The 26,792-nt window shown below is 40.6% G+C and overlaps 1 protein-coding gene and 1 long non-coding RNA gene across 4 annotated transcripts; one reads left to right on the top strand and one right to left on the bottom strand.

The window, feature by feature from the left end:
- Nucleotides 1-215: 215 nt before the first annotated feature.
- ypel1 (yippee-like 1) lies at nucleotides 216-24,612 on the bottom strand. Of its 3 annotated transcripts, none has more exons than XM_047149753.2 (5): nucleotides 24,042-24,612; nucleotides 18,474-18,761; nucleotides 7,405-7,448; nucleotides 6,622-6,730; nucleotides 216-3,788 (listed from the first exon to the last, which is right to left on the bottom strand). In XM_047149753.2, the coding sequence occupies exons 2-5, from the start codon at nucleotides 18,588-18,590 to the stop codon at nucleotides 3,699-3,701; spliced, it is 360 nt and encodes a 119-aa protein (XP_047005709.1). In that variant the 5' UTR covers nucleotides 18,591-18,761; nucleotides 24,042-24,612; the 3' UTR covers nucleotides 216-3,698. The 3 variants fall into 3 exon arrangements, with proteins under 3 accessions (XP_047005709.1, XP_017307478.1, XP_047005710.1); XM_017451989.3 differs by lacking the exon at nucleotides 24,042-24,612 and adding an exon at nucleotides 22,106-23,774; XM_047149754.2 differs by lacking the exon at nucleotides 24,042-24,612 and adding an exon at nucleotides 20,810-21,592.
- On the top strand, nucleotides 20,468-22,219 carry LOC124626169 (uncharacterized). The gene is made up of 2 exons (XR_006980841.1): nucleotides 20,468-20,642; nucleotides 21,589-22,219. It is a non-coding gene; the product is annotated as an uncharacterized LOC124626169 (long non-coding RNA).
- Nucleotides 24,613-26,792: the final 2,180 nt, after the last annotated feature.

The following is a 26,792-nucleotide window of genomic DNA, read 5'->3' as shown; positions in this document are numbered from 1 at the left end:
ACTGGGCTAATTTCTGTGGTAGAAGAGGAATAAAACACTTGAGGCTGTGCGGTTATTGGAAAATATCGGGCAACAGTCACATTACTGCATCAGTGATTATTTTCCTTTGATGGCAACCCCCCGCCCAAAGTGTTTTATTCTTTACAAATTCAACATCAAAAAGGCAACCAAAAAAAAACAACAAAAAAACCCCTCATTAACTCACACCACCCAAATTCCATTTAAGCTTTATTGTGATATCTGATAGTTTACAATACAGTGAAAAACAGACGTGACATTTCACTAGGACAGAATGAAAAAGCGATGTAATCAAGTAAAAAGAAGAAAAGAAAAGAAAAAAAAAGCATATGCTTTTTTTTCTTTTTTTTGCTTTGAGAGAGAAAAATAAAACAGGCAAGACTTAATATAGCCTTTATAAATACAACATGCTTCAGACCTTATCGTATAACAGTCCTAAGAAAAATCACTCTTCAAAACTTCCAACTGTTTCCTCTGCACAACTGTGATGCTTTAAAACTAGAGGTTAGAAACCAGTGTCACTAATGCAGACGGCAAACCGAGGGGAGGAAATGAGGAAAATTAAATTGTGTCTCAACGACCGATGAAGATCAAACTATACTAAGCAGCCGATTCAGGCATTTGGAAAAAAATTTTTAAATAAAATGATGGCAACGTTGAATAAAATTGAAATATCACAACTTTGAACTTTTTTTTTTTTTTTTTTTGGTTTGAGTTTTCAGCAGTCCACATTCACGGTTGCGTACTGACAGCAGTGACACTGGTCTCGCTTGTCTTCAGCTTGTTTGAGTTCTGAAACTTAAAGGTTCATGATGGTTGGGTTTTGTTTTTTTTTTGTTTTTTTGCGTGTGTTTTTTCCCCCCGAGAATCGGGTCTCGGTCGATGTTTATCGTGAATGTTTCGGCGGGTGAATCCAGCTCACCGCTGAGCACAATGCTAAACCAGGACCAGCAGACCCACTCTTACTGAGACAACCAGCAAAGCAAGTCTTTAGATTCCAAATAAATAGCCTTGTTTATCATCAACAAGCTACGAGACAGCAAAACGAAAGGAAGTACAGAAGCAACGACATGGGAAAGCTAGATGAATAAAAATGAATAAAAACTTACTTCTGAATGAGAGAGAGAGAGAGAGAGAGGAAAAACAAAACAAACAAACAAACAAAAAAAAAGTCACATTCATTCACTCATTCTGTCTCACACACACAAACAAACATACAGAAAGCTAGAGGTACAGTCAACAAAAGTGCTTCAAGTCAGGGAAGTAGAGGAACTAACCCAGTAGAAATATGTATGTATGTATGTATGTATATATATATATATATATATACACATATACATATATATATATATATATATAATATATATATAAAACCTTAAATATGTTACTTTATGTACAAAATCTGAGACAGGGACAATATCTTGTCTGTAACTCTGTTTTCAAGTAGGATCTCTACGACTATTCCCGTTTGCATTGACTTCGGCTGATTAAAACAAAAGGTCATGTGACCTGACTGACCTTATTGGCGATAAATGTGATAAACGGAGGTTTTGCCACTGATTCAACTCCAAAAACTTCGCAATAATCTGTGGATTTATACTCGATAGAAATCTATGTGAAACATCCAACGCCCTGCTTGGTACTGGAAGAAAGCCCGCCCCTTCCCGTTACAACGAGTAACCCGCCCACTCACGATCCCCACCTCGTAATAATAATAATACAAGTGTTAATTTCACCCGCTGCGACTACAAAAAAAAAAAAAATCGGATCATGCTACGCTTCTGAATATAGTTTTAAGTGGATAAAGATTTCTGTGAGGTTCTTTTTGACCCGTGTAGAGCCACAGAAGGAACTCTATCATCGTGGAGTCATGCACTGCACAACAGGAAAGGGAGAAATTACTCTTTTTTATTTTTTTGTCCTTTTGGAGAGGCACAAGGTTCATGCTGCTTAGAGGCAAAGATGTGGAGGAGGACGAGGTACACGTAAACACACGCGCACGCACAGTTAAAGTGCAGGAGGTATAAAGTGAAAGCTCCGGATTGCATTCGTTTAATAGCAGCAGTTTTTTCTTTGCAATATGTCGCACCACTTCAATTTTCTTTCATTTTGTTGATGTTGTTGTTGTTTTTTTTATCATCATTTCTGCTTCTTATCCGTTTTCTTGATCAAATTGGCCAGATTCCTAGTGTTTTTACAGTTATGGTTTAATTCGCCAACTTGTGAAACAGAAGCAAAAGGTAAGCAGCAGAATGTCTAGAATTTTCTACACGTCTTTTAGAAAAGAAAATTAAAAAGAGAGAGAGAGAGAGAGAGGGAAAAAAAAAAAAAAAGAGGGAGATGATCATGCCAGCAATCACCTGACCCTGAAGTTCATCCAAAGCTACAATCACCCACGAGAACCTGGACTGAAAGATTTTTTTTGCCTCTAAACCCATGAACAAGGCCTCTGCAAAGTGCAAACAAAATAACTGCATTCAAGTAAAACACACACACACACACACACACACACACTGACGCATGCATGCGTGTCCGAACATATGCGTATGCGTGTGAGATGGCGTGATCAGAAAAACTACAGGATGAGTTTGATATATGAATGGAGAAGAGGTGAGGTGAGGAGAGGAAGCGGTGCTGTGGATCACATACACTAGGTTCAGTTTTCCCCTGCTGTCCAGTGCGTTTCAGACAGCATTTAAAAACAAACAAACAAACACAAGTTCACTTATAGTACTGATGCAAACATGGAGCCTGCCACAAATGCCACCTCAACACTAAAAGCAACACTTTTTTTATGATCTTGCCTAAAGCACCGATTACAGCTAAAGACAGGGGACGAACTGTACCAGAGGGGCGCACAAATAATTGCACAGTGAAGTCATCTGAGGAAGGGGGGTGGTGGGGGGTTGAGAAATCAAAAAGAGATTAATCTCACTTACAATAGATAAAGTATAGGGATATATAAATACAAAATGTCACTGCAAAGCTCAAACCCTGCCCTCAAACCCTCCCTGGTCCAATAGGGTCTGCCATACTGCTACATAAGCCACACCCCTTTCTATAAATCTCCAGGTAAAACATTTCATGTCGATCGTATCTGGCCCCGCCCAAAACACCCCACCCAACCCCATCCCGACACAGAAAAGAGCGTGCTCTGTGAAAATCTGTCTCTGAGAGTAATGCTAACCAGTAACATCAGTCCATCAGAAAGGATTCCTACATGAAAACACACTCACACACACACACACACACCTTATCATTCGCTTCTTGAAACAGGGTGAGAATGAAAAGAGGAAAGAGAAAAATTCTTCCAGATACTGTTAACTGCTCACGATGGGCGGCGACACAAAAACCAGTTAGAGAGGCGGAGCAAATCCTCAAGTCGAGCATCTACATCTCGGAGGACAGTGAGTGCGGATGGAGGAGTGCGGATGGAGGAGCGAGAGCTCGGTGTTTCCCCCCCTCTGCTTCTCCCCATCGCTCTATCGTGTTGAGTTTCAGAACACTGGTAGGGGGAGTCTGAATGCGTCGGGGTGTAAAGCATGGTGGTGGTAGAATGACAGAGTGTGTATCTGGGTGTGTGCATGTATCTGTGTGTGTATGAGTGCGCAGTATCACTCTGAAGTCCGCTACAGAGCGGCCGGAAAGGTCACTGAGCAGAAAGAAAATGGACAAGGCAGTCACTCCCAGCCGTTGTCCTTAATCATGTGCGCCAGCTCGATGATGAACTTTCCCTCTTTGTATTTCTGACTGCTCTCGAAAGCATGCTCCTGTGAGAGAGAGAGAGAGAGAGAGCAGGAAAAAGTCAATAAGCAAATTCATTATGACTTATTAAAAATGTTAATCTGACTCTTACACTTGACATTTGCATCATTTTAATTTTTAATCATAACCTTGAGCACAAAATTGCCACTACTAAAAATATCCCCCTGCACCTTACTGGAGTTTAAATTGGCACTAGTAGGTGCGGCATCCGCATTTTAACTATCCAGTAACAGAGCAAAAACAAACAGCACCTGATTTACATGCATAAAAGACACTGCATACACGTATAAATCAATGGAACAAGCCAACATACAGGGTTACGAATGAAAAAGTTTAACTACTGCACCGAGTAACATTTTCACCTCGGCTTTATTAACGCTGTGACTCGGCTTGGTGGCCACACCATGAAATAAATCATATCCTGTTGTATACAGTGGGGGGAAATAAGCAGTGAACGCACTGAACATTTTATGTTCAGTAAATATATTTCCAATGAGGCTTTTCACATGAAATTCTCACCAGACATCAGTATTAACTCAAGAAATCCACACATATAAAGAATTCACAACATTACAGTCCATAAATAAAGTTGTGTATTATGTTGACGTGTTCAGTACTTATTTCCCCCCACTGTAAAAGATCTGGGAAGACAAATTAGGATACGCTACAATGTCAAAAATTAAGCACTAATGACAAATCGTAACGTTTCGGGTCACTGCATTCGAATTCAGTCATACTGCAACACTGTTAAAGCTCAAGCTGATTGGTCAGAAGGTGGTGATCATTTTTTTTAAAAATATATATATATAACAGCAACTCCGACAATTTTCAAAATTACTGCAGATTTTCCGCACACTTGGGCCAAGACGCGTCATATGATGTCATCACAACACGCCTTCAACCAAAGCGCTCTTCGATTCACGTGCGTAAAACACGAGTACAGCTAAAGGGTCTCGTTTACCAACAAACATCACTGCGGAAAAACCGTGCAAAACTATTTGGTGCGACTGCGATTTCACCAATTCAAGTAGTTTCCCACGTTAAAAAAAAAAAAAAAGCATAAAAAACAAAATGCGTCGCAAATTAAAAAAAAAAAAAAAAAGCCGCAGAAAAATCTACCATCACCTCCTGTACAGACTGGAAAGTAGTTCCGGCTGCAAGACAAATCACGGGTTTATATTAATGCGCTCGGTCTAATACGGTATCATTACAAAAGTAACAACAGATTATACGTTTGATCCACTTAAAAGGATTTGAAAACGTTTTCCTTACGGAGACGTTGATTTAGCATTTTGGAAGGAGTCTCCAGTGTCAGCGCTTAGTAAGCGCTTAGTAAGTAACTGCATTTTTACCGCTCATTAAATTAACAGAAACTACCTTGTTTCACGGATGTTCCACAGCATTAAATGTAACTATAAACTGATAAAAAGTACGTGTTGTTCTTTAATACCCCACAATGTAATCATGGCTAAATTGTCGCTGTAGAAGATGATTCAAACACTTCAGGACATGCTGTTATAGTCAAATAATAAACTTTGAGGTGATAACAGTTGATTATTTTCCTGCAACAGTGCACCAAAGGACTAAAATTCTGTCATAATTATAAGAAATACAATATCGATTTGGGTTTGTCCCTGTTTGAAATATGACTAATACGACAAACCTATCTAACGTGAAGTCAATAAACAACATTCCGCGTCAAGATCATGGCTACAGTGCTTCATGTTGATGTCAGATCGTGTTACTGATTGCTTGCAGAAACTCAAAGTATAAATCAGTATCCTGTGACACCAGTTGAGCTTCAGTTGGATCAGGAGTCGGGGGTGGTGTACATTTTTAATTTTATCTGCCCTAAAAATCATACACTAACACCACACTGATGCAGATGGCTGACATTCTATTTCTAAAAAGTCACAGAGAATTAGCACATGATCTGCTATCTGCCAAGTTCCCTACGGGATGCGAGACTCGCACACTCGCTCATCTGTATTTAACACAGCTCGTTTCAGCCTGGAGGTACCGAGACACACCTGAAATCTCCACTATGCTCCATCTATGTGCTAACTGACCAGTTTTGCTGTGTATGGAAGAAAACAAAAACTACACAATCCAGTTACAGATGGTGTACTTGATGGTGTCATTGCCTGTTCTCCATTATCACGCAGTGGGAGGATTTGGAAACGGCCTGTCTTACTAATCCATCAGCCTTCAGTACATGGTCCAGCTCAGAAACAAGATATCAGGGATATAAATAAATGAACACACACACAGGGATCCGGTGAACCTACTCACACCTCAGCACACTCGGGACAACCACTTGGTAAGACCATGGCAATCCGGCTGGGCTATAAAGGCTTTTTCTCAGAGCAATTCAGAGAAAAACCTAATGACATAATTTCCCCCCACACCCCAAACTGTAGTCCATCTGCCAAGACATGTTTGGTCTGAAATCTGCTTTTTCGGTTTATAAACAAAGCTACAAGGCTGATGTGGCTGTCGAATAAGAATAAGATTAATAATACAAAGAACAAGTAGAAAAGTAGAAGAAAGAAGAAAAAGAAGGAAAGAGGAAGTAGAGAAATAGAGAAGAAGAGTAGGAGAAAATAAAAAAGTAGAAGAAAGAAGAAAAGAGAAGGAGAAAAAGAAGAGTAGAAGAAAAAGAAGAAGAGCAGAAGGAAAGAAGAAGAAGAGTAGAGGAAAAGAAAAAGAGAAAAGTAGAAGAAAAAGAAGAAGAGAAGAAGAATAAAAGAGGGAGAAGAAGAAAAAGAGAAGAGAAGAAGAAGAAAAATTCTAGGAACCAGGTTGCCAGAACGAAGAAAAACAAGAATAGAAACGTACGTATTTCCAGCCCAGAGTGGTTTTGCAATTTTCACAGTAGATATCTGCCACGGCATGTAAACCTGTCAGGAGAACCCTCTCCTCTGCTGGACCGCAGCCCACGTTCACCCTGAGAGAAAGAGCGAGAGAAAGAGAGAGAGGGGGATTAATTCATCTGTCAATAGCGCAGTGTTCAGCGTGTTTCACTGATCCTTTACAAAAAGCCATGTTAAACCAGGACCAGATGTGATTTGGAAGATTATGGGTCGCGCTGTTTAATAGTTAGTTAGTAACGCAGAGTGGGGGAGTGATTCTCAAAAGGTTATTTCTCGGCTTCTTTTATTCAAGCCTACATTAGGAAAAAAAAATTTGAATTATGTAAAGCAGTACCTCGAAAAAAGTAAAAACTCTCAGGTTCGGGTGGGGGGGGGGGCAAGGCACCAGTTACCAGCAGCTGCATTGCCATAAATACTTTTTCAAAAATAGAATTTTGCAGAGGTTTGGGCTTAGCAACACCACACACACACACACACACAATACTTTCTGTGAAAATTTCCTCTCTCATATATCACGCTCAGACCCTCATGCTTTGTCGGCCCTAAGCTACGCGAGGAGTGTTTTGATGCACAACCGTTCAGCCTTGTAAGATTTAAACCAACACGTTTCCTCGGCCTGCTACTTTTTATTTTTATTTTTTATTGTCACACAGCTGGAGAACATGGTCTAGACATGCTGAGGTGATAAAGATCAGATTTCAGGGGCAGGTGTAAATGTTGATGTAGAGAAAGTGGGTTAAAAACTCACACTGAATTGAAGAGGTAGGCTCGTCCTTGGCTGCCTTGGAATGACTGTGGGGGGAGGGGGAGGAAGGGGGGGGGGAAGAGAGAGAGAGAGAATTTCCAATCATTTTCAAAATGGCATTTGAATTGGATTTAAAATGTAAATACATTCAAACATGAATTATTCTCCAAGTTGACTACTTCATTAGGAAAGTACAGCACAATGCACGTGAACGTAGAGCTTCAAACGTTCACGTGAACACAGTGACTTCGACTTGGGTTTGACGTGCTTGTTTGGTTCGAGTATTTCAGAACCTGCTGATCTCCTGAGATCTTTTCATACACGACATTCTCCCTAGAGCCTACACGTAATGGTACGAAAAACAAAAAAAAGACCATCCAGTGAGCTGCAGTTCTGCAGGCATAGACGGCTTGTTGAGAGAGGTCAGAGGAGATTGGACAGGCTAGTTTGGGCTGGCATGGGAAGGTCACGGTAACTCAACTCTTTACGACCATGGTGAGCAGAAAAGCATCTCGCATTACACACCAAGTCTTGAAGATGGGCTACAACAGCAGAAGAAGAAGAGCGCATGGGGTTCCACTCCTGTCGGCCAAGAACTGGAATCTGACACTACAGTCGGCACAGATTCACCAAACGGGAACGCTGACGATGTGAGAAATCTCACCTGGTCTGATGTTTTTGTCTGATGTGAACACTAACTGAAGCTTTGGACCTGTATCTGCATGCTCTTATACATACGTGCGGAGGTGTACAGGTGGACGGTGAGTGTTTAAAACAGGATTCTGATAAAGCAATATCAGAAGAAGTTAATTATTCAGATTTACGTTGGTTTATTCACCCGCCATAACGGCGAACATTTGACTAGATTTGATCGGAAATACACGTTAAGATCCCGCGCCTTCAGGACGGCTTCGCACCAGAATAGAACGCCTTCGACGCAGATTTCCTTTCATTTAACTATCAATGCTCACGACATCGGCTGTACTGTAACAGCATTGTACACGCTACATAGTGCACTACAGGTTTAATAGAACTCCATCTGAAATTCAGCCACAGCGATTCGGCATATTTAATAAGTACATTTATACTTAATGAAGAATTTTCAAAAATGTGGAGGTTTTTGTCCTTGAATATGTAAATATGAAAACCGCATTTTGAACAGTGAAATTTGCTCTGACAGCCCCAGGGTGCCACACACACACACACACACACACACACACACACACACACACACACACACACAATTTGGGTTCCATATTAGGAAGACTGAATAGCAAGCAGGCAGAACAATTGTGTGTGTGTGTGTGTGTGTGTGTGTGTGTGTGTGTGTGTGTGTTGATATTAGTGGAAAGTACTCCTAATGTATCATGGCCAAGATCTAAGGTCTGCATGCAATTAATAAATAAGTGCGCTTGTGTGCTCCTTTTGGGTGTGTGTGTAACAAAAACGCTACCTTTGCTTTAAAGCTTGTGTTCATTGTATATATGCTTGTGTTTATGTTAAAGTGTGTGTATGTGACTGAGAGAAGGGGGGGAGGGGGTTGTGGTAAGTCTAACTAAACTGTGACTGCCAAGCTCTGGACTTGAGCCAACATGTGCATTTCATCAATTCATAATGTGTGTGTGTGTGTGTGTGTGTGTGTGTGTGTGTGTGTGTGTGTGTGTGTGTGTGTTTTTACCATGAAACAGTCCATTTGTCTCGAACTTCACTTTATAATAGTGTACAATTACACCAGTCTGGACGCCGTGTCTGTGTGACTTGCTAAACTGCTCTGTACATTATGCTTCCCACAATGCCCTGGGTGGAGAGAGCAAGTCTACAGACATGTCTTTCTAAACCTCAGCATTAAAACAATCATAAATCAGCGAGTCCTACACTGACCTGGCGAGCACGCCGACCTTGGTTTTCCATTGGCCATATCTCTCTCTCTCTCTCTCTCTCTCTCTCTCTCTCTCTCTCATGCTCACGCTCGCTCGCTCTGGCTGTGCATTTTAAGCTTCATCATTCTCCGAGACACTCACATGCTCATGTCCTCACTCTCCCTGACTTGGTGGTTTAAAAAGCATTAGCCTGCTTCAGTTTCGCTCTGCGCATCAGAACACAGATCAGGAAGAGTTTCCGTACATCAACAGTTATACACCATCAATGCAGTCCCTGTTTCAAGGGCAAACACCTTAACATGCACACTGCTAAACAGCAAAATGACATCACTAAAGCTATACACCATATACACACTAACATTATTAACATACTCTCTCTCTCGTCAGTCACAGCGACACTAACCAATCTGTGAGCTCATGTATGTGGAAGAGGGCAGATAGCACTTTCTTCTGAGTGCGTTGCGCTGCCCTGTGATGTCCTGTCTCCAAAGAAGCATGTGCTAGCCTTCACCCTCTCCGGTTGGTGGCTGTCGTATGATAGAGAAGAGCTGACTAGTGTTTGGGAAGTCTGTTGGGAGAAAATGGGGTCGAAACCCTGAACAGTTAGCGTTGCTGCTCGCTCACCTTCACGCTGGAAATTTATGCTTAAATCTTACACTTACTTTCTTTTTCTTTAACATATATATAAAAATAAACATTTTACTTCATTTATCTAAAAGCACTCAGCTGCGTTTATGTAGAAAAAATATTTCCCGACACATCATTTCCGATACCGACACGGAGTAACGACGACTCATTTTATACAGAGGTGCGCAAAGTTTACAAGCGTTTCTGGCCCGGAAATTAGCTCCTCCTCCAGCAACGAAAAGCTTGGCCTCTTTTCCGTAAAAAGCGACTCGCACGACGAACAGTTTCAAGAGAAGACGTGCGATCTCTTTGGAAAAGGGGCAGTGCTGTTATCAAAAATGTACTTCACCTCACAGGCCACACAGGGCTCTAAACACGACAAACTGCTCCTTTAAAGTAAAGGATATCACGTGGCATTGCAAGCATCTCAAGCACACGTGCTAAAGCCTAAAGCATGGCTTCTTCCGTGAGAAATAAAAATTCCCCAGAACACTTCAAAAGCATGAAATTTAACATGGACTAGACCAAACTTGCACTATTTATTTAGCTGATGTTACTTTAAGCCCTACTTTCTCTCTAGACAAAGAAAGAGAACGTTAAACAGTTGTATTTGCTGCTTCTATGCTACTACATGGAATATGCAGGCTTGAGTAAAAGCCAAAGACAAAAGGAAGGACTGCAAGTTCTTCTTGTGAAATTTATAGGTTGCAAGCATTTCAGTATGAAGAAGGTTGCATGTGAGCCTCCTCCTCCTCACTGTTGCAGCACTAGATGCCAGCTCCTGAGGCAGTAAGCCAGCACGCCTTTGCGAGACAGTTGACGTCTGTGGTGAGACGCAGGCTGAGAATCGGCTTTACTTTTTCCGCTGTGGATGACCCGGAGGAAGTCCTGCAGACTTAGCGCGGGTTAATAAAGCCGGCCACTCCTTTCACCCTGAACGCCTCACACACACACACACACACACACGACTAGACGCTGTTTCAGTAAGAAGTGTTCTAACGAAATGCGTGATTGCATCATCTACCTACCTCAGAAGAACAGAATATTGCACTGTAATGTGGCATGCAGCAGAACTTACGTGAGTTATGTAATAAAACCGGCCTTGTGCAAATCAACAAAGAAGAGTTACATAAACACCGTGTGATGAAACTTTAACCGAAGGCATTATGTACCACTCCTTTACTATTAAACACCATATCAAAGAGGCTTTCACATTCTTCCCTTAAAATCTAATCGATCTAATCTTCAAGGAACTTTACAGAAGTTGTATTTCTGCTCTGGAAGCATCCGCACCATCCTGTATGACCGCTTCAGCGTTCGACTTGAGCTGTAAAGCCTGCGCAAATCCAGTCTGGGCTCAATTTTAGTGTTTGTAGACATCTACATGTATTTGTGCATGCTGTACGGCTGGAGGACGTGACAATATTATATGGACGTCGCACATATGATCTTTTAACATCATGGTACACTTTTCAGTCCGTACAGGATTTCAAGGGTTTTTTTTTTTTTAATGATCGTTGCATACACTTTTATTAATAATAATAATAATAATAATAATAATAATAATAAGCACGGAAGTCCTGAAGACTTTTCCCAGTTTAAAAGAGAGACGGTGGTGAGAGAACGACTGAACGTTTATAGCTGCTCTAAAGCATTCCACAACATTACTACAATATGATGTTCTTTAATGAAAGTTTTGCTGTGGTACAAGGGGAATAAAACACTTCAGGACATGCTGCTACTGGAGAAGAATCGACTTCAGGGTAGTGTGATGAAGCCCAATATGAAGCTGAGTGTTTTATTCTTTACATACCGGTTCATAAACATGTCTTATCATAAATACATTTGTTATATGACACTCGAGACATTATTTCCATAAATGTGAAATGAACTTCACCATGTCACTGGTTAAACACAGTTTTTAATCCGCTTATACAGAGCGCCTGCCATACAAGTCCCTGTGAACAAACCGTTACTATAGAAACGATAAAGTATTTGAATGAGCGCATTAATAAAATAAAAAAAAACCCTGTGATTTGACCTTCTGATCTTTTGTCTGTGAAGCATTTCAAATTTCTAACTCCATGTTATGACTATTATTATTAATACGACTCCAATTTTCTCTGTGCTATTAAAACCTCAGCAAAACAGAACATCTTGCTGCATACCGCATATGGTAAAAATGTCCTCAAGTACTGCAATACGATATTTTTTCCATCTCCCTACCATGCTGGCACTGGAAGACATGATCTGAGGGCATTCTCTGGCTGCCAGGTTTCTAACAAGAGTGCCAACTGTTGCTAGAACAGCAGGAGATCTCTATAAAAAAAAAAAAAAAAAAAAACAAGAGCATGACTATCTGACTATCTTTTTTTTTTTTCCCTCCTCATGATTTTTTATAATACATCATGTTCTGCAAGAAAGATGATATCAATTTGTGGTCCAGGTGGACATGTGGTACGTGCGGATGTGATCAGGGCTCAGGGTGGTTCACCTGAAGACAAATTTGTCCTTCTGGGGTGGGGTGGGGGGGATTAGTGAAAGGTTAACCTTTTTCTCCGGCGTAATGCTGTTTATATTAACTGAAGTGTGTTTAAAAGGTAATCATTAGCTTGTGATCCATGCACAACGAGAGCTGAACCAGTACAGAACTTCCAGTCTTAAATAATTGCAATTTGGAGTAAGTATGCCACCTATGTGATGTATTTAGAAAATAATGCCTGCTAAGAGCGGTTCAAAAGCTTTTAAGCATACACACGTCAGGATATTTCCCTAAAGTCAAACAAGCCCTAGTAGGTTTTTTCTCCTTCTTGAGCCGTCAAGGAAGATCAAAAAGCCGAAATCCTGTCTGGGATTTTAGGACGTCGAACAAAACCATGACGATGGTGGGTGTCTACGCCCAGTCGAGGTCGTCTCATCGCTGCACAATCAGCTCATTCTTTTCCAAGCCCCTGCACGTCTTTGGGAACAGAAAACTCAAACCAGCCAGTCTCTCCCCTGGCTCCTGGTGCCCAAGTAACCCGAGATCCATCTGCCAATAGGCACAAGTGGGTCATTTACTGTTTCCATCACAGGCACCTGGTCCTGAGAGGACCTGCGGTCAATGATGGGTTTGTCCCAGGGCTTTACAATCAGAGCCTGACTGCAGGTGCAGTTAAGAGGTACAAGCCTCAATCACATAAATAGAGGTGGATAATCTGTTAAGAGTAAATGGGGCAGAAAGAAGAGAGCAGCTTTCCAGTGACAGGATTTCCTCAAGGTAGCTCTAAACAAATAACTGCATAATAAAAGGTCAAACTTCAACCTTGAAAGGAAGTGACACTGGCTTTTGCATCAATATGAACCGATTTATATGACCGCACAAGCCACTTTGGTGTACATGTTGTAATTTCATCTGCATCCCACGTTATAGGATCTCGGGGTGAAAGGGGGCGGGGCTTTCGTCCCAAGCGCTATTACATAACATGTCACTCGCTCGACATTATGTCTAGCATGCAGTACTAGCACTACGTTAACATTGCATGAAGCTGGCTTGACATGATCCAAACGATAAACAAAAGCCACCCGGGAGAACAGAAACTGTCAAATCTATCAGAGGGCTGGAAACACGCATCAGTGAGCGTCCACAAAGTTACCGATTATGTATTTAAAACCATGCACCAACAAGCTTACTAACATTAGATATTATGTAATTAACATGAGGAGTGAAGTTCACGATCGGGCTAGCTAACATTACGTAAACTCTTGTGCTTTACGTAAGAATCACACTTGTAATCGATTGATCGAATGGAACTTTTGTCAACCCGAGGACCACGTGCTTCCGTAATCCGTCACCAAGCAAACCTACCAACAACTGAACTCATTTCCATCTGTATTACAAAAGATTTCTGTCCTCGTTCTTCATTACTTCTGCTCGTAACGCAGCGAGCCAGGAGACACGTCCATCCCTAGATGCTCTGTGTGTGAGACAGCGAGGATAGAGGGCTCCTGCCTGATGACGCCGGAGTGCAGCATTTTCACAATGGAGCATGCATTCCGGCAGACAACCTCGTTTGATGCCTCTCCAGAAATCCAGCATGAGATCCGAGATTTTCTTTGGCTACACTTTGGATAGCTAATCCTCTTTTGAATGCTGCACCGATTCTCGGCGGTCCCCTGACAGTCCAAAAAATCATGCCTCATTTCGGCAGTGATACGTGTAGATGGCAAAGGATATGCAGAATCAGTTAAAGCGGCAGTGTTTCTAGATCCAACTTTTTCCCCATCGATTCAGACTCCACCCCATAGCCTAAACACAGCTACTTTGTGGGCGAGTTACCATCGGGTGAGTGTGGGAGGAGCTTAGTGTTTCCGTAGACTCTGCAGTTCACTGCACAGACAGTAGAGGGCTCTAAACATTACAAACTGCTGCTTTAAATGCTCTTGAAACGTTCAATGGGAAAATTCATGAGTGTGATGCTACTGAACATACTGTAATCATAGTCAGAAAAAGTGCTTTTTGTGTGTATACTATAGTATTCCTGGGTGCGGAGAGCCGTGACCTCATCGGGATTCAAATTGACAGTCTTGAGATTTAAATTACTTCGTGTTTATGATCGCTTTCAAATGTCTATGAATGTTCGTTTGAATTGACAATAATCCCACTGCTTAACTAAATATTTTGTTGTCTGCTTACATTTTGCCTTTATAATATTAAACTAAAGTATTTTGGGCTATACAAACTGCTTCTAAAGCTTGGAAGAAGAAAAAAAAAACCCAGAATATACAAAAACATGGAGGCTCTTACACTGAACAGGCTAATGCAGAGATTTTGGCACGAGCCAGATATAAAGCGCAGGACTCAGAATATCATCGTCCCAAAGTGACAATCAGCTAATGGTGTAGAGGAGAGAGAGAGAGAGAGGGATGGAGAAGGAACCCTGCGCTATAATTACATTTCCACATAAAGCATGTAGAGTTTGTAAAGCATCTCGAGTGCTGAAAGTGTTACTGCATTAGTTTAGACACGAATGCTGACTGAGGTCAAGGCCCAACACCTCATTTGACTGAACTGGCTCTGGTTTATAGACTGACCTCAGAGTCTAGGACATGATGACAGACAGGTCTTTATTTCCATCATCCTACATGATGCATAAATCAAGTAATTTGCAATGAGTACTCAAAACGTATACAGAACCTCTGCTTCGGTGTTAGTGCCATAAAGACTAAAAAAGAATTTGTTTAACGTCATGCTGATCTGTTATTTTCTTTTGGGACGGTTTTTTTGGGGGGATTTATCTCTTACTTATCACCTACTAATATGAGTTAATGAAGGGCTTGGACAAGGGTTCATGTAATCAATGATATTCAAAGACTTTCCAAAAGTTTTTTTACGCAGTGCGACAACACAAGAGATTTCACAAGAAGAGGTGACAACATGGCCAACAAATAAATCCTCGCAGACGGAGAGAAAAAAAAAACATGAACTTTGCCACAAAAACCCCCAGCATATGTTAGCGAAAAGAATCTTTTTTTCATGCGTGTGCCAAGTCACAGTTAGAAAACAGAGAGTTTGGTGTGACTTAAAGAGGACCTTTTATGTCCCTTTTTACAAGATGTAATATTAGTCTCAGGTGTCCCCGGAATGTGTCTGAAGATTCAGCTCAAAGTGTACCCCATCCCCCCTGGAACATTTATTACACCATGCTGTAAATGCCCCTTTTTGGGTGGAAGCAAAAACATGCTATTTTCGTGTGTGTCTCTTTAAATGCAAATGAGCTGCTGCTCCCCGCCACTTTACAGCTCGTGCTTCGGATACTACGGCAACAACGAAGGCGGGTTTAAGTACACATTGTTCGCGAGCAGTCAATGAAGACCAGAGGTGGCTTTTTTTTGTTTGTTACAAACCTATGTAGGTTAGTACAGGAAGTAAGTGTGGAATTACTGACGACTCGTTTCAGCTGCTCAGAATCGGTTCTTTCTTTTGGGATACAATAACTCCCAAAAGTGTTTGTCGTGCGCTTTGATTTTTGAAACTTTGCAGACTTTTTACATTCGCACACAGCTCTATAACACACTACATGAACGGTTATATCTGAAAAAGCATAATGGGGATATTTTGATGGGGAGCTCCTCTGTTTTTTTTTTTACTGATAAAAGTGACCACAGTCCCACCTTCTTGGTTTCTATTGACACACATGATCAAACCATTTGAATTCACAGGTCAAGGTTCAACTAGATAGTTTAGAAAAAGTTAGCACAAAGCGAAATTAACCACTACCAGAAGCAAAAGTCCTGTCTCCTTCAGTGAACTGCCTTTTCTGGTGAGCGGACATTATTTCCATTTGGTCTGCAAAGTTTTCAGGTGTCTCACATATAGAAAGGTATATATAAAACACCATAAATGCTATGGCTAAATCTTAAACACTGGAAACGTCATGCACACAATCAACAAACTAGTGCAGAAGTTGTCAAGTGTGAGGCGCACAATGATTTTCCAAAATTAAATAAATTAACAAACCAATAATAATTAAAAAAAAAAACATTTTATAACACACTGCATACTAAATGTATTTTCATTTCAAGTACTTCTCAAACAAAAGAGGTTTTTCATAGTACTTCAACATCAAGATTTTTTACTTCAAGTGCCACGAGTATGAACCCTATCAAAGGCCAATCTCATTCCTCCTTTAACACTGTCCATTTCTTCTCTGCTATATCTCATAAATGAAGCTTTCAGGACATGTTAGATGGACTAACGCCAATTTTCAGCAGCTCCGTCCTTTATACCGAGCGCAGTCAAGCATTTCACTTGTTAAATGATCCTTTCTAGTGAAGAAGTAGTGAAAAGGAAGGTTATTAAGTGCACTGGAAATGGGTGTACTTTGCATAACCAGAATGTCAACATGTAACTATTACCCCTAAATACCAGCCGATTAGCTGCAGCATAAACATCACGGTCGGTGCTAAAAGTTGGCCTTGGTGGATTTTTCCCTCATGCATATGGTTTGTTTAGCTTTATGGAGGCTTACTGTTCTTGTGATAAGGCGATAAAAGATGTAGGATTTGCTTGCAGGGTTTTTGTTTGGGTGGAGCTGGGATTGTTTGAGTCAAGCAGACCACAGTGTGCTTTGGGAAAATAGGTCACGTGATTCGGTTTAAAAATAATCTCAACCCCAAGGTAGCTTGAACCAAGTTACCAAAGGATAGTCGCTTAACTTCATTCCGTTCTTTAATAGTAGACTAGTAATACAAGCTCGCTCACATTCTGACAGAACAGCTGTTTACTGCGTGTTCAGCAGTTTCAGAATCACAACTTATAGTGGCTGAGAAACCGTTTCCTCAGGTTCTCAAGGTCAACATACGTGCATTAGCCTGATTGCAGAAACAGGAAACTGCTTTGAAAACCATGAACTGTAGTACTTTCATTCTTAGTTTGTTCACATCTAAATCGCAAGACATTTGCAGTACAGAAGACTTAACATGTGATCTTTTTCTTCATGACCGTAAGCAAGGCGAATTCAGATCGACCGAGGTGACGAACACGGAGAAACGATGCAACCTGGAAACAAGCAAGCAAACAAAGTCCATCAAAGAGATCCTATTCAAACTACACTTAGAGAAGCGTCTGGCACGGTACACGCCGGGAGTGCAATCATATCCGCCTGCAGCATTATCAGCTTAGGTGTTTCCAGAACCGATGAACTCGAGGTTCTAATCAGCAAAAACACATGATGTAGAACGGCTGCTTTGATGCGTTTTTATTACAAACAACGAAACCCAGTAGGGTGGATTAACCTCAGAACCTATTACAGAGATTGTATGGAGTCAGTATGATGGATTAGCACTGTGTATTGCCAAGAGTGTATAGTGGCATTACACTGTATTACACCCAGTGTTGCCCACAAGTAGCTGATTAACCTGCTACTACTACACAGCCAGCAAATCGATTAGCACAAAGGCTGCTTGAAATTGGCAAATTGACTTTCCCTGACTCGACACGAATGGAAATCACTGGTCGAGTTTTTTTTTTTTTTAATGTTGTAGTACGAGTCTTTGGCATAGCACTCTTTCTTGACTACGCTCAAAATGCAGCAAATCCGCCAGTCTGTATTAAAACAAAGCAAGGGGGTGTCAATACTTTAATCTTCATGCTGATGGAAAGAATGTCGAGTGCAAAAAGGATGTTTTATTGAGCACGTAATGCACTATGTAGGTTCTACAAACCCATTATGTTCGACACTATGTCGTTAACACATATAGTGAATGATTAACGTTGAAACGCATTTAGATAGTAAACTGATTCCGCCGTTGCTGTCTAGTTTTTACCAACTTGACCAAAAAGTGAAAGGTTCTTTTTCTGTTTATTAAATCATTTTTAAATGCCTTAAAATGCACTTAAATGCCTGTCATTAATTACCGGGCGAGTGTTAAATTACGCGCATTCGTGAGCTTGCTTATGTTCCAGGGACGTTCTACCGATCCTATAAATAATGGCGTTGAGTGTGTGTACATATTTATCAACACTGCATTTGTGTGCGTGTGCGTGTGTGTGTGTGCGTGTCCCCACCAAACCCGTTTGCTCACCTTTGAGATGAGCTCATCATGGTTGGCCAGGTGTGCTCGGCAGTGGATGCAGCTGTAGGTGCGATGGCAGTTGGGCAGGTAAGCCTGGAAGGTTTTCGACTTGGTCATCTTCACCATCTCACAGTCGTGGTTCTCCTCGCTGGGCTCGTCTGCGCTGGCGCTGGATGAGTTGCAGCTCTGCTGAACTTGCTGACAGAAGAAACACTGGAAGATGCAAGCAAAAGCCGTCGTTGTTGTGGAGTGGGTGTGTGGCACGCTCCACACAAACACCACGGGAGAAAAAACAACCTTGGAAGAGTAACAAGCCAGGGAGAGAGGGGGGAGAGAGAGAGAGAGAGAGAGAGAGAGAGAGAGAGAGAGAGAGAGAGAGAGAGAGAGAACAGGGAAGAAAAAAAACCCCATTATCGATCACTCAAAAGGACTACAGTGTTAAAGGCTAATCTTTACCCAAGGCGCATATACAACGTATTAAGTGTTTAAAATAAAATGGTAACACTTTTATGTGTTTATGGATTGGACTGTTCGCTGTGAAACTAAATAGTTTGAATCAAACCGAAATATGAATAAGGAAAAAGTTGCTTCTCATCGAACAGATTGTGAATGAGTAAGTTTTTGCCCTCTAGAAAATAACTTGAATCCTTGTTTAGGCATGTTACAGAGGCAGCAACCTGTTTAATGCACTGAGGAGATCAAGCCAAGCCTTTCATTAATGCTGAGGGACAATCAGCATTATTCTTAATAAATACACAACCTGAACAGTGACCACCTGCATCCAAAGCTTCACCAGTGGACACATTAAAAGTCAGAAGTGTCCGATCCAGATCCATTGTTTTGTTAATGAGCTAATGAATGAACGCGATGTGTTAAAGGAGTTAGAACGAGACACCTTTGTGTTAATCAGACATGCTGAACCCTGCAAACGACTATCATGTCTCATGTTATAAATCACCTAATGAGACATGGTTTGCTTCCAGTTGGCATACAGGTGTACAGCGTTGGCAACGTTTTAAATACCCGTTTGTGACTATTAAAAAAAAAAAAAAAAAAAAAGATCAAATCAAATTACTTTTTGAGCAAACATTAGTGACTGTCATGCACGCAATACGGCTCTCCAGAGCTGCTGGACACTCGAGTTAAAAGAGCGGATACAGTCGACTCATCACCACCAGTGTGTAAAGCCTGACTGAGTTGTATGTATACAACGACCAATCACTCGTCTGCATTGTTCCCGGCAAACAATCACTGATCACCATTGTCCCACCTGTGCACTTCCATGTTCTTCGTATGTAACAATATTCTTGTAGATATTTACAAGTAATAAAAGCGAGTTATTCCACCCATAACATTTCCTTCATGTTTGTTTCCCAATGATATACTACCACTGATTCTTTTTGTCTGTGTTCTTGGTAGTAATAGCTTGGTGCCATGACCGAAGACTTATTCTTTCTATAAGCAATAAGTTAGAATGCATTATTTTTTATTCTGATAAAAACTCTATTTTATGACTTTTCACAAACTTCACGTTGATCACAATGAGTCAATAATCAATGAATATGATTCAATGACGACTTCTGGTGACTTTTTAAAACATGCATTAGCTACTTTCCCCTTTATTAATAAAAGAGCTGTCATACAGCTGTTACAGCCTGTTGCCTGTTTCCTTTCACAGCAGTGCGTCAGCTTCCTCTTAACTTGTTTGCACTGGCAAGACGCTCGTGCTCTGATTGTTGGTATAAACTGGCTGACCTGGTAAGCCAAATTCCCAAAATATTAGACGATGTGGGTTGAATAAATCCGTTCATAGCTCTCATCCTGGCGCATACAATGGGGGAGGAAAAAAAAACCCACAGGAAAATGTTACAGTTCTCAGCTAATGGACTGCTCCAATAACACCATGCAAAAGAAAAACAAAGACGCTTCCGCTACAGAACAGGAAGTCTGGCTACTGCCATGCAGACAAGAAAAATGTGTGCGCGCGCGCGAGGCCTGCCTTCTGTCGCACGAGGACCTGGAGCGAGCGCACACATGGGCGCGAGCGTGCCACGAGAACGCTTGTTTATAAACAGATCATGGATAGATAGACAACTAAACTGACAAGGCTGTACAAATACAAGGAATATGAATTGATATGAAAGATACTTATTAGTATCTTTAGAGACATCACTAGTTGTGAGTAATTCTATCACGTTTGGTTCAGTTTAATTCGGTGTCAGTCTGTGTTTTTTTTTTTTTTTTTTTTTTTTTTTTACAAAACGATGTCGTTAACTCGTTGAGATAAAGACGTCACTGTCGTCCGTTTTAAGAACAAAGGAGGTTCACCGAGCGCGCGTGCTAACCTCCAAATCGTAAGGATTCGACTCCAGACTTTTTCTTGGGATTCGACTCCGATTCTGGTTTCAGGTGTTGTAGGAATCGATTCAGACATTCGATTCACTCCAAATACTAAAACAGAATATCGAAGAGTGCTTTATACAGTAAAGTATACAGTATAGTGTTATTGAAACCATAAAATAACAAAACAAACAAAAACCTGACACGTTTACTCACATACATACTATACTTTATGATGACTTAGTTAGCAACCCAAGTTAGTTTTTAACGTTAACAGTAGCTCTTCGCTCTCGACATACACGTTATTTTGTCGCTAGTTACAACATTGTAGTGTTTTACGCCAATGTTTAACCCACACCAGCTCTTTGTGTCGTTAACACTACTATCCACTGCTTTCAGTTTGCATCGTGTGTGCGTGCGTGCGTGTGCGCGTGAGCCTGAATCGAATCCTTTTCACAGCGTGGAATCGCATGCCAAGATTCGACTCTGAACCCTCAACGCGTACAGATCAGAGAATCGACTCTAACCGAATCACCCGCGCAAGGAAGCGAGCTCAGGCTCAGGGATAAAAGCTAATCAGTCGGATTACAAGTGTTGAAGTATAACTATATAAAGCAATAACATTCTTGCTAAAAAGGCCTGGAATAGGACCGAACCCATCAATAATAACAATTCGAGTCTCTTTTGCTTGAGTGTTTCATGGTTGTGACTTTGTCAGCTCAAACTTCCTCGTCTCTAACCTTAAGCTTTGTCTACCTTTTTTTTGCGTGTGCTTCTATTATAGTTACCTGCGTTGCGTGACAACCAAATAGAGAAGGACACGCAACACAGCATGCACAGGGATAACAAGGACAGAAAATAGTTGTCAGCGAAAATCTTTTAGGAGAAACAAAGGAAAAGCGCCAGTGAGCACGAGGATGCAAAACAAAGAGCTACTTTAATCATTAACAGGAGGAAGAGCAATGCAACACGGCTGCACATTTCAGCTCTGGATGATGCAGACATGTCGATCAACCTGAAGCCATGTGTGTTTCTGTACCTTATCTAAATATCGACTAAATGCCTACCACGTTTTTTTGTTGTTGTTGTTGTTGTTGTTTGTTTTTGTTTTGTGTTTCTAATACCCACATAGCTAACGCTTCCTCTTCTCTCCAAGCAAATCAAGGAAGAGGGTTGTCATTACATTACCATTCAATCTATACAAAGAATATTAACGCATATATATAGCTGTTAAATAATAATAATAAAAATAATAGTAGCAGAATTTTACAATGATATATGTATAGAAACTCTCAACTCACCACCTGAACAGGATCTTCTTCCTCAGCGCAAAGCTCTGACATAAACACTAAACTGTTGATTTGTTGATGTATTTTTCCCCACAGCAGACTGCTTGCTGTTGTGTGATTGTCTGGTCTCAGTTTTGTTGAATCCTGAGCAGTGTTGTGTGTCAACTGCTGTGTTCATGTCACTGCTTTGTTGCTCTCCTTTGTGTTTGTGATAGACTAGCTGCTCTGTGTCCAGGACGTCACCGGGAGGCGGGACCGTTAAATGATTGACACTCAAGGCGTGCAGTAACAAGCGAGGGGGCGGGGCCGTGCAGGCAACGAGAACCCGGATGTGTAAATAAAAACAAGGTGCAAGGTTGCGTTTATATTAAATCGCAATATAGATATAGGATTCACACTGAACGGCGTGGGTGGGAATGTATGTATTTAGGAAAAGTATGGAATTTAAACATGCTAATATCCAAACCTGGGAAAAACAATGGGATTAAAATGATTTTGGACAAATGTGGGTATTCTGTTGTCAAGGTAATGTAGACACAAAGGTTTTAAATGTTTTTTTTTTTTTAAAGATATTCCCTTATTCTACACACAATCGGCTTCCCTAATGTATACCACGTTGTCTGGTTTCCATTTTCATGACCTTTTAAAAAGACAAAGAAAATAACACGGCAAAGAAAATGTTGAAAGCTTGGAAAATAAAACTGGAAAAGTATTGAAATGGCTGGAAAGCAGACAGACAGATAGACAGACCTTAAGGAGTCCATTTATAGCACTCAGGGTACAATTACATTGATTGTATCTCGAGGAACTCAATATTCCTGCACAATACCATTAATTTTTGATAGACAGATAGATACTGTAGATAGATAGATATTTTATTGATCTCCAACTAAAAACATGAATGCTCACCTAATTACTATGCTAGAAATAGTACAAAAGTCAACAGGGGTAAACATTGCATACACTTTCAAAGAAAAAGCGTACATCCAAGGAATAAACACTTGGCTTTGAACGGTACATACTTATATCCTTTTAGTATGAAAGTGAATTTGATTTCAAACATAACAGCACCTGGACTGTTCCACTTCTGAGGTTACATATGCATTGTTTGTAGCTTGAAGAACAAAATGTACCTGTAGGCTTTGGGTACTTAGTTTTTCGGCCCTGTAGTGTCCTAGACAACCTCACAAATATACACATATTGATGTTTAACACCAAAAACACAACTCTGACTGTCATTTCTGACTGCTATAGGCTACTAATGGGCGGTCCCGATGCTGAATAAACAGCAGGGTTGTTTTAGAAACCAATCCATCCATCCATGATGGCCCCCTTCGTCCTTATGCGTCAAAGAGCATCTGCTATGCCTAATAAATAATAAGTGAAGGGATGATGGACTAAAAATAAAAGACGGACACTAAAAGCATCCCTGTAGAATATTCCAGCTGGAAATGAAAAGGCAGCCTAAATGTCAAGAGCTTTACATTCTGTCATCGTTTCACTAGGATTTCATTTATGACTGGGGAAATAATTAATAAAACAGCCTCCTTTTATTACTCACACAGTAGCAAGGCTGTTCAGTGTTAAATGATCATCGGCTATATAAGGAAGCTGAGAGGTATGATGTCATTTGTTTTCACTCTGCGTCTCCCTTCAATTACACACTTTCTCTTTTATCCTACTGAATAATTGCGTTTATAGATCTATAGATGCAATATAAATAATCTAAAATGATATACAGTAATACATAGTTTTATATATATATATATATATATATATATATATATATATATATATATATATATATATATATATGGTAAGAAATGTAGGTGTGTGACCTTCACTCGTGCACTTGTAGACATTATAAGAGATCATGCATGAACTGATGTGTTTATTAGCCTTATCAGTCTTATCAAAACAAACAATAATTAATGTTTAATGCAAATACCTTTCTGTTGCAGGAAGTGGAGGGGTTTTACTCATTCAGCAGCACTGATGTCCCACTGACGGATTTGTGATTTTTAAATTTTTTTTTTTTTGATTGTTCAGTGTTTAATCATATTTCTTCCCTTATTGTCAACACCGACTCTGCGGATTTTTGCGAAGCATTCATGCAAGAGATAAAAAGCGACCTGGCTGTGCGGCGAGGTTTGTCAATAACGCGCTCCAGTTGAACTTGCATTACAGTCAGAAGTGTTTTTCAGTCTGCGCAAACATGCACCACTGAGCACTGAGCCTGATGTCCATGAAACACTGCAAGCAAACGGAGGCATAACTTGTTCATAGCCTGTTTATCACTGTTTTATCTCCACAATGGAGCCGGATTTCCTTTATTTTATTCTGCGCGACATCAAACGGTGTAGAAATTAGAACCGGACATGCCTAGTCGGGTTGTTTTTAAATGCGGATTTTAATTATTATTACATATATTTATTTATTTATATATTCCCACCGCCTAACCACGATGCACATCCGTGTCCGCACGCCTTCCCACACTGACTCGGGTTTATTTCTGAGCGTTTGTTTTGATACCAGCCGCAGCGAACGTGTTGAGCTGGGGGGGGGGGGGGGGGGGGGGGGGTAATATAAATAAATAATGCACGCCATTGACGCCATGCCCGTCCTCTGCCATGACAACCAATCAGTATTCACCGTCCAGCGTTCAACCAATCACCTGCTCGAACTATCTCTGTGTCGTGCGCGCATCTCGCTCCTCCCACGAGCCAATCAGCGCTGCGCTGTGACGTGACTCCGGGACAAAACGCACACACGGCCATGTTTTGTGTTACCAAGCGCGCTCCCCGGCCGCAGGCACGTGCTGGAGTCGCAGCGGGAGCGCGCGGCGGGTTCGCGTCGTCGAGACACGTGGAAGAGGTAAACAATTTAAAAAAAAATCAGACAAGAGGCTTAATTTACACATGGTGGAGAAATAAATACACACGGCTGAGCGGTTTTATGAGCTCGAGTCCACGTTTCCTTATAATAATTTGTTATATATATATATATATATATATATATATATATATATATATATATATATATATATATATATATATATATAAATTATTGTCAGCACTGTCAGCAGAGTAACATGAGAAAATGACTGCAACCTAAAAACTAGATCCACTTTTTCTCCATATAATAGGCAACTGTATATCTTAAACCAATCTTAAAACAAGAATTATTATTATTATTATTATTATTATTATTATTATTATTATTATTATTACTACTACTACTACTAATAATAATATAGTATGCAGGCGTGTCTCATAAACTAAAGGAAGTAATTAATATAAAAATCCAATTTAATTTTTTTTGTAATTATATTTATTTTAAAATGCTATTATTATTAGTAGTAGTAGTAATTAAATAATAATAATAATAATAATAATAATAATTAGAGTAGACAGACATGTAAGTAATATGACAATTATTATTTTTATTTTTTTAATGCTTAGACCTCAGATGATGATTATCACCACTACTAACAATAACAATAATAATAATAATAATAATAATAATAATACATTATTTCAGCATCAGTCTGAATCTAAAATATAACAAATCCTCTATTTAACATGAATAAAATATGCATAAATGTCTATACAGCATTTACAGTTTATTACTGTCTGGTTAACAGGTACCCATTGATTCATTTTCTTAGAGTATTAAATGAAACCCACAAGCCCATTTGATCAAACTATCTGCGTCCCTCTGTCGCCCTCTGCCGAGACTATGCAGTAATGCAGGACTTTACAAACATTTATCGCCTTGAAGCGTAAACATGTTCTAGATACCCCGTTATGATTCCGGTGCAGATTTAGGAGCATATTAAGAACATTAGACAAAGATGTATAATCATGTTTATTATTGACTGTAACCGTTAGATATTTTTAATGCTGTGGCTTCCACCCACAGAACCCAAATGAGAACCCGGTTCACTGTTCCTGGGGATCCTATACCTTTCCTAAGCAATTTAATTCCTGTGCTAATCAAACAGAGCTGATTCGGCTCATCATAATCATCAGCTGATTAGGGCTGGAACGCCATCCATCCATTTTCTGTATCGCTTATCCTTCGCATGGTTGCAGAGAGCCTGGGGCCTATCAAAGGGGGCACAAGGTGGGTGCAAACCCATCACATCACACACATACTCACACACCCATGAACACACTAAGGACAACTTGGAAATGCCTATCAGGCTACAACTCAGGTCTTTGGACTGGGGAGGAAACTGGAGTACCTGGAGAAACCCCCCCCAAAGCACAGGGAGAACATGCAAACTCCACACACACAGGGCAGTGTCTTAAATTTGTGTTTTAAACTATGTATTTATTTTTTTAAAGTGCTTCATTCCCTAATGTAAATCTGTGTTGTGTGGAGTGTATTATTAAGACTTACGCATAATTACACTACGTATTATAGTTTTAACCAAGGTTCAGGGGCGCACAGTGGCTTAGTGGTTAGTACGTTCGCTCACACCTGCAGGGTTGGGGGTTCGATTCCTGTCCCTTCCCTGTGTGTGCATGTTCTCCCTGTGCTGCGGGGGTTTCCTCCAGTTTCCTCCCTCAGTCCAAAGACATGCATGGTAGGCTGTTCGAAGTGTCCGTAGTGTATGAATGTGTGAATGTGCCTTGTGATGGATTGGCACCCCCTGTCCAGGGTGTACCCTGCCTTGTGCCCAATGCTCCCTGGG

This window comes from Ictalurus punctatus, chromosome 22, assembly GCF_001660625.3.
Source record: "Ictalurus punctatus breed USDA103 chromosome 22, Coco_2.0, whole genome shotgun sequence".
Classification (NCBI taxonomy): domain Eukaryota; kingdom Metazoa; phylum Chordata; class Actinopteri; order Siluriformes; family Ictaluridae; genus Ictalurus; species Ictalurus punctatus.
The sequence above is the reverse complement of the archived record's forward strand: the minus strand, read 5'-3'. Positions and strand labels throughout refer to the sequence as shown.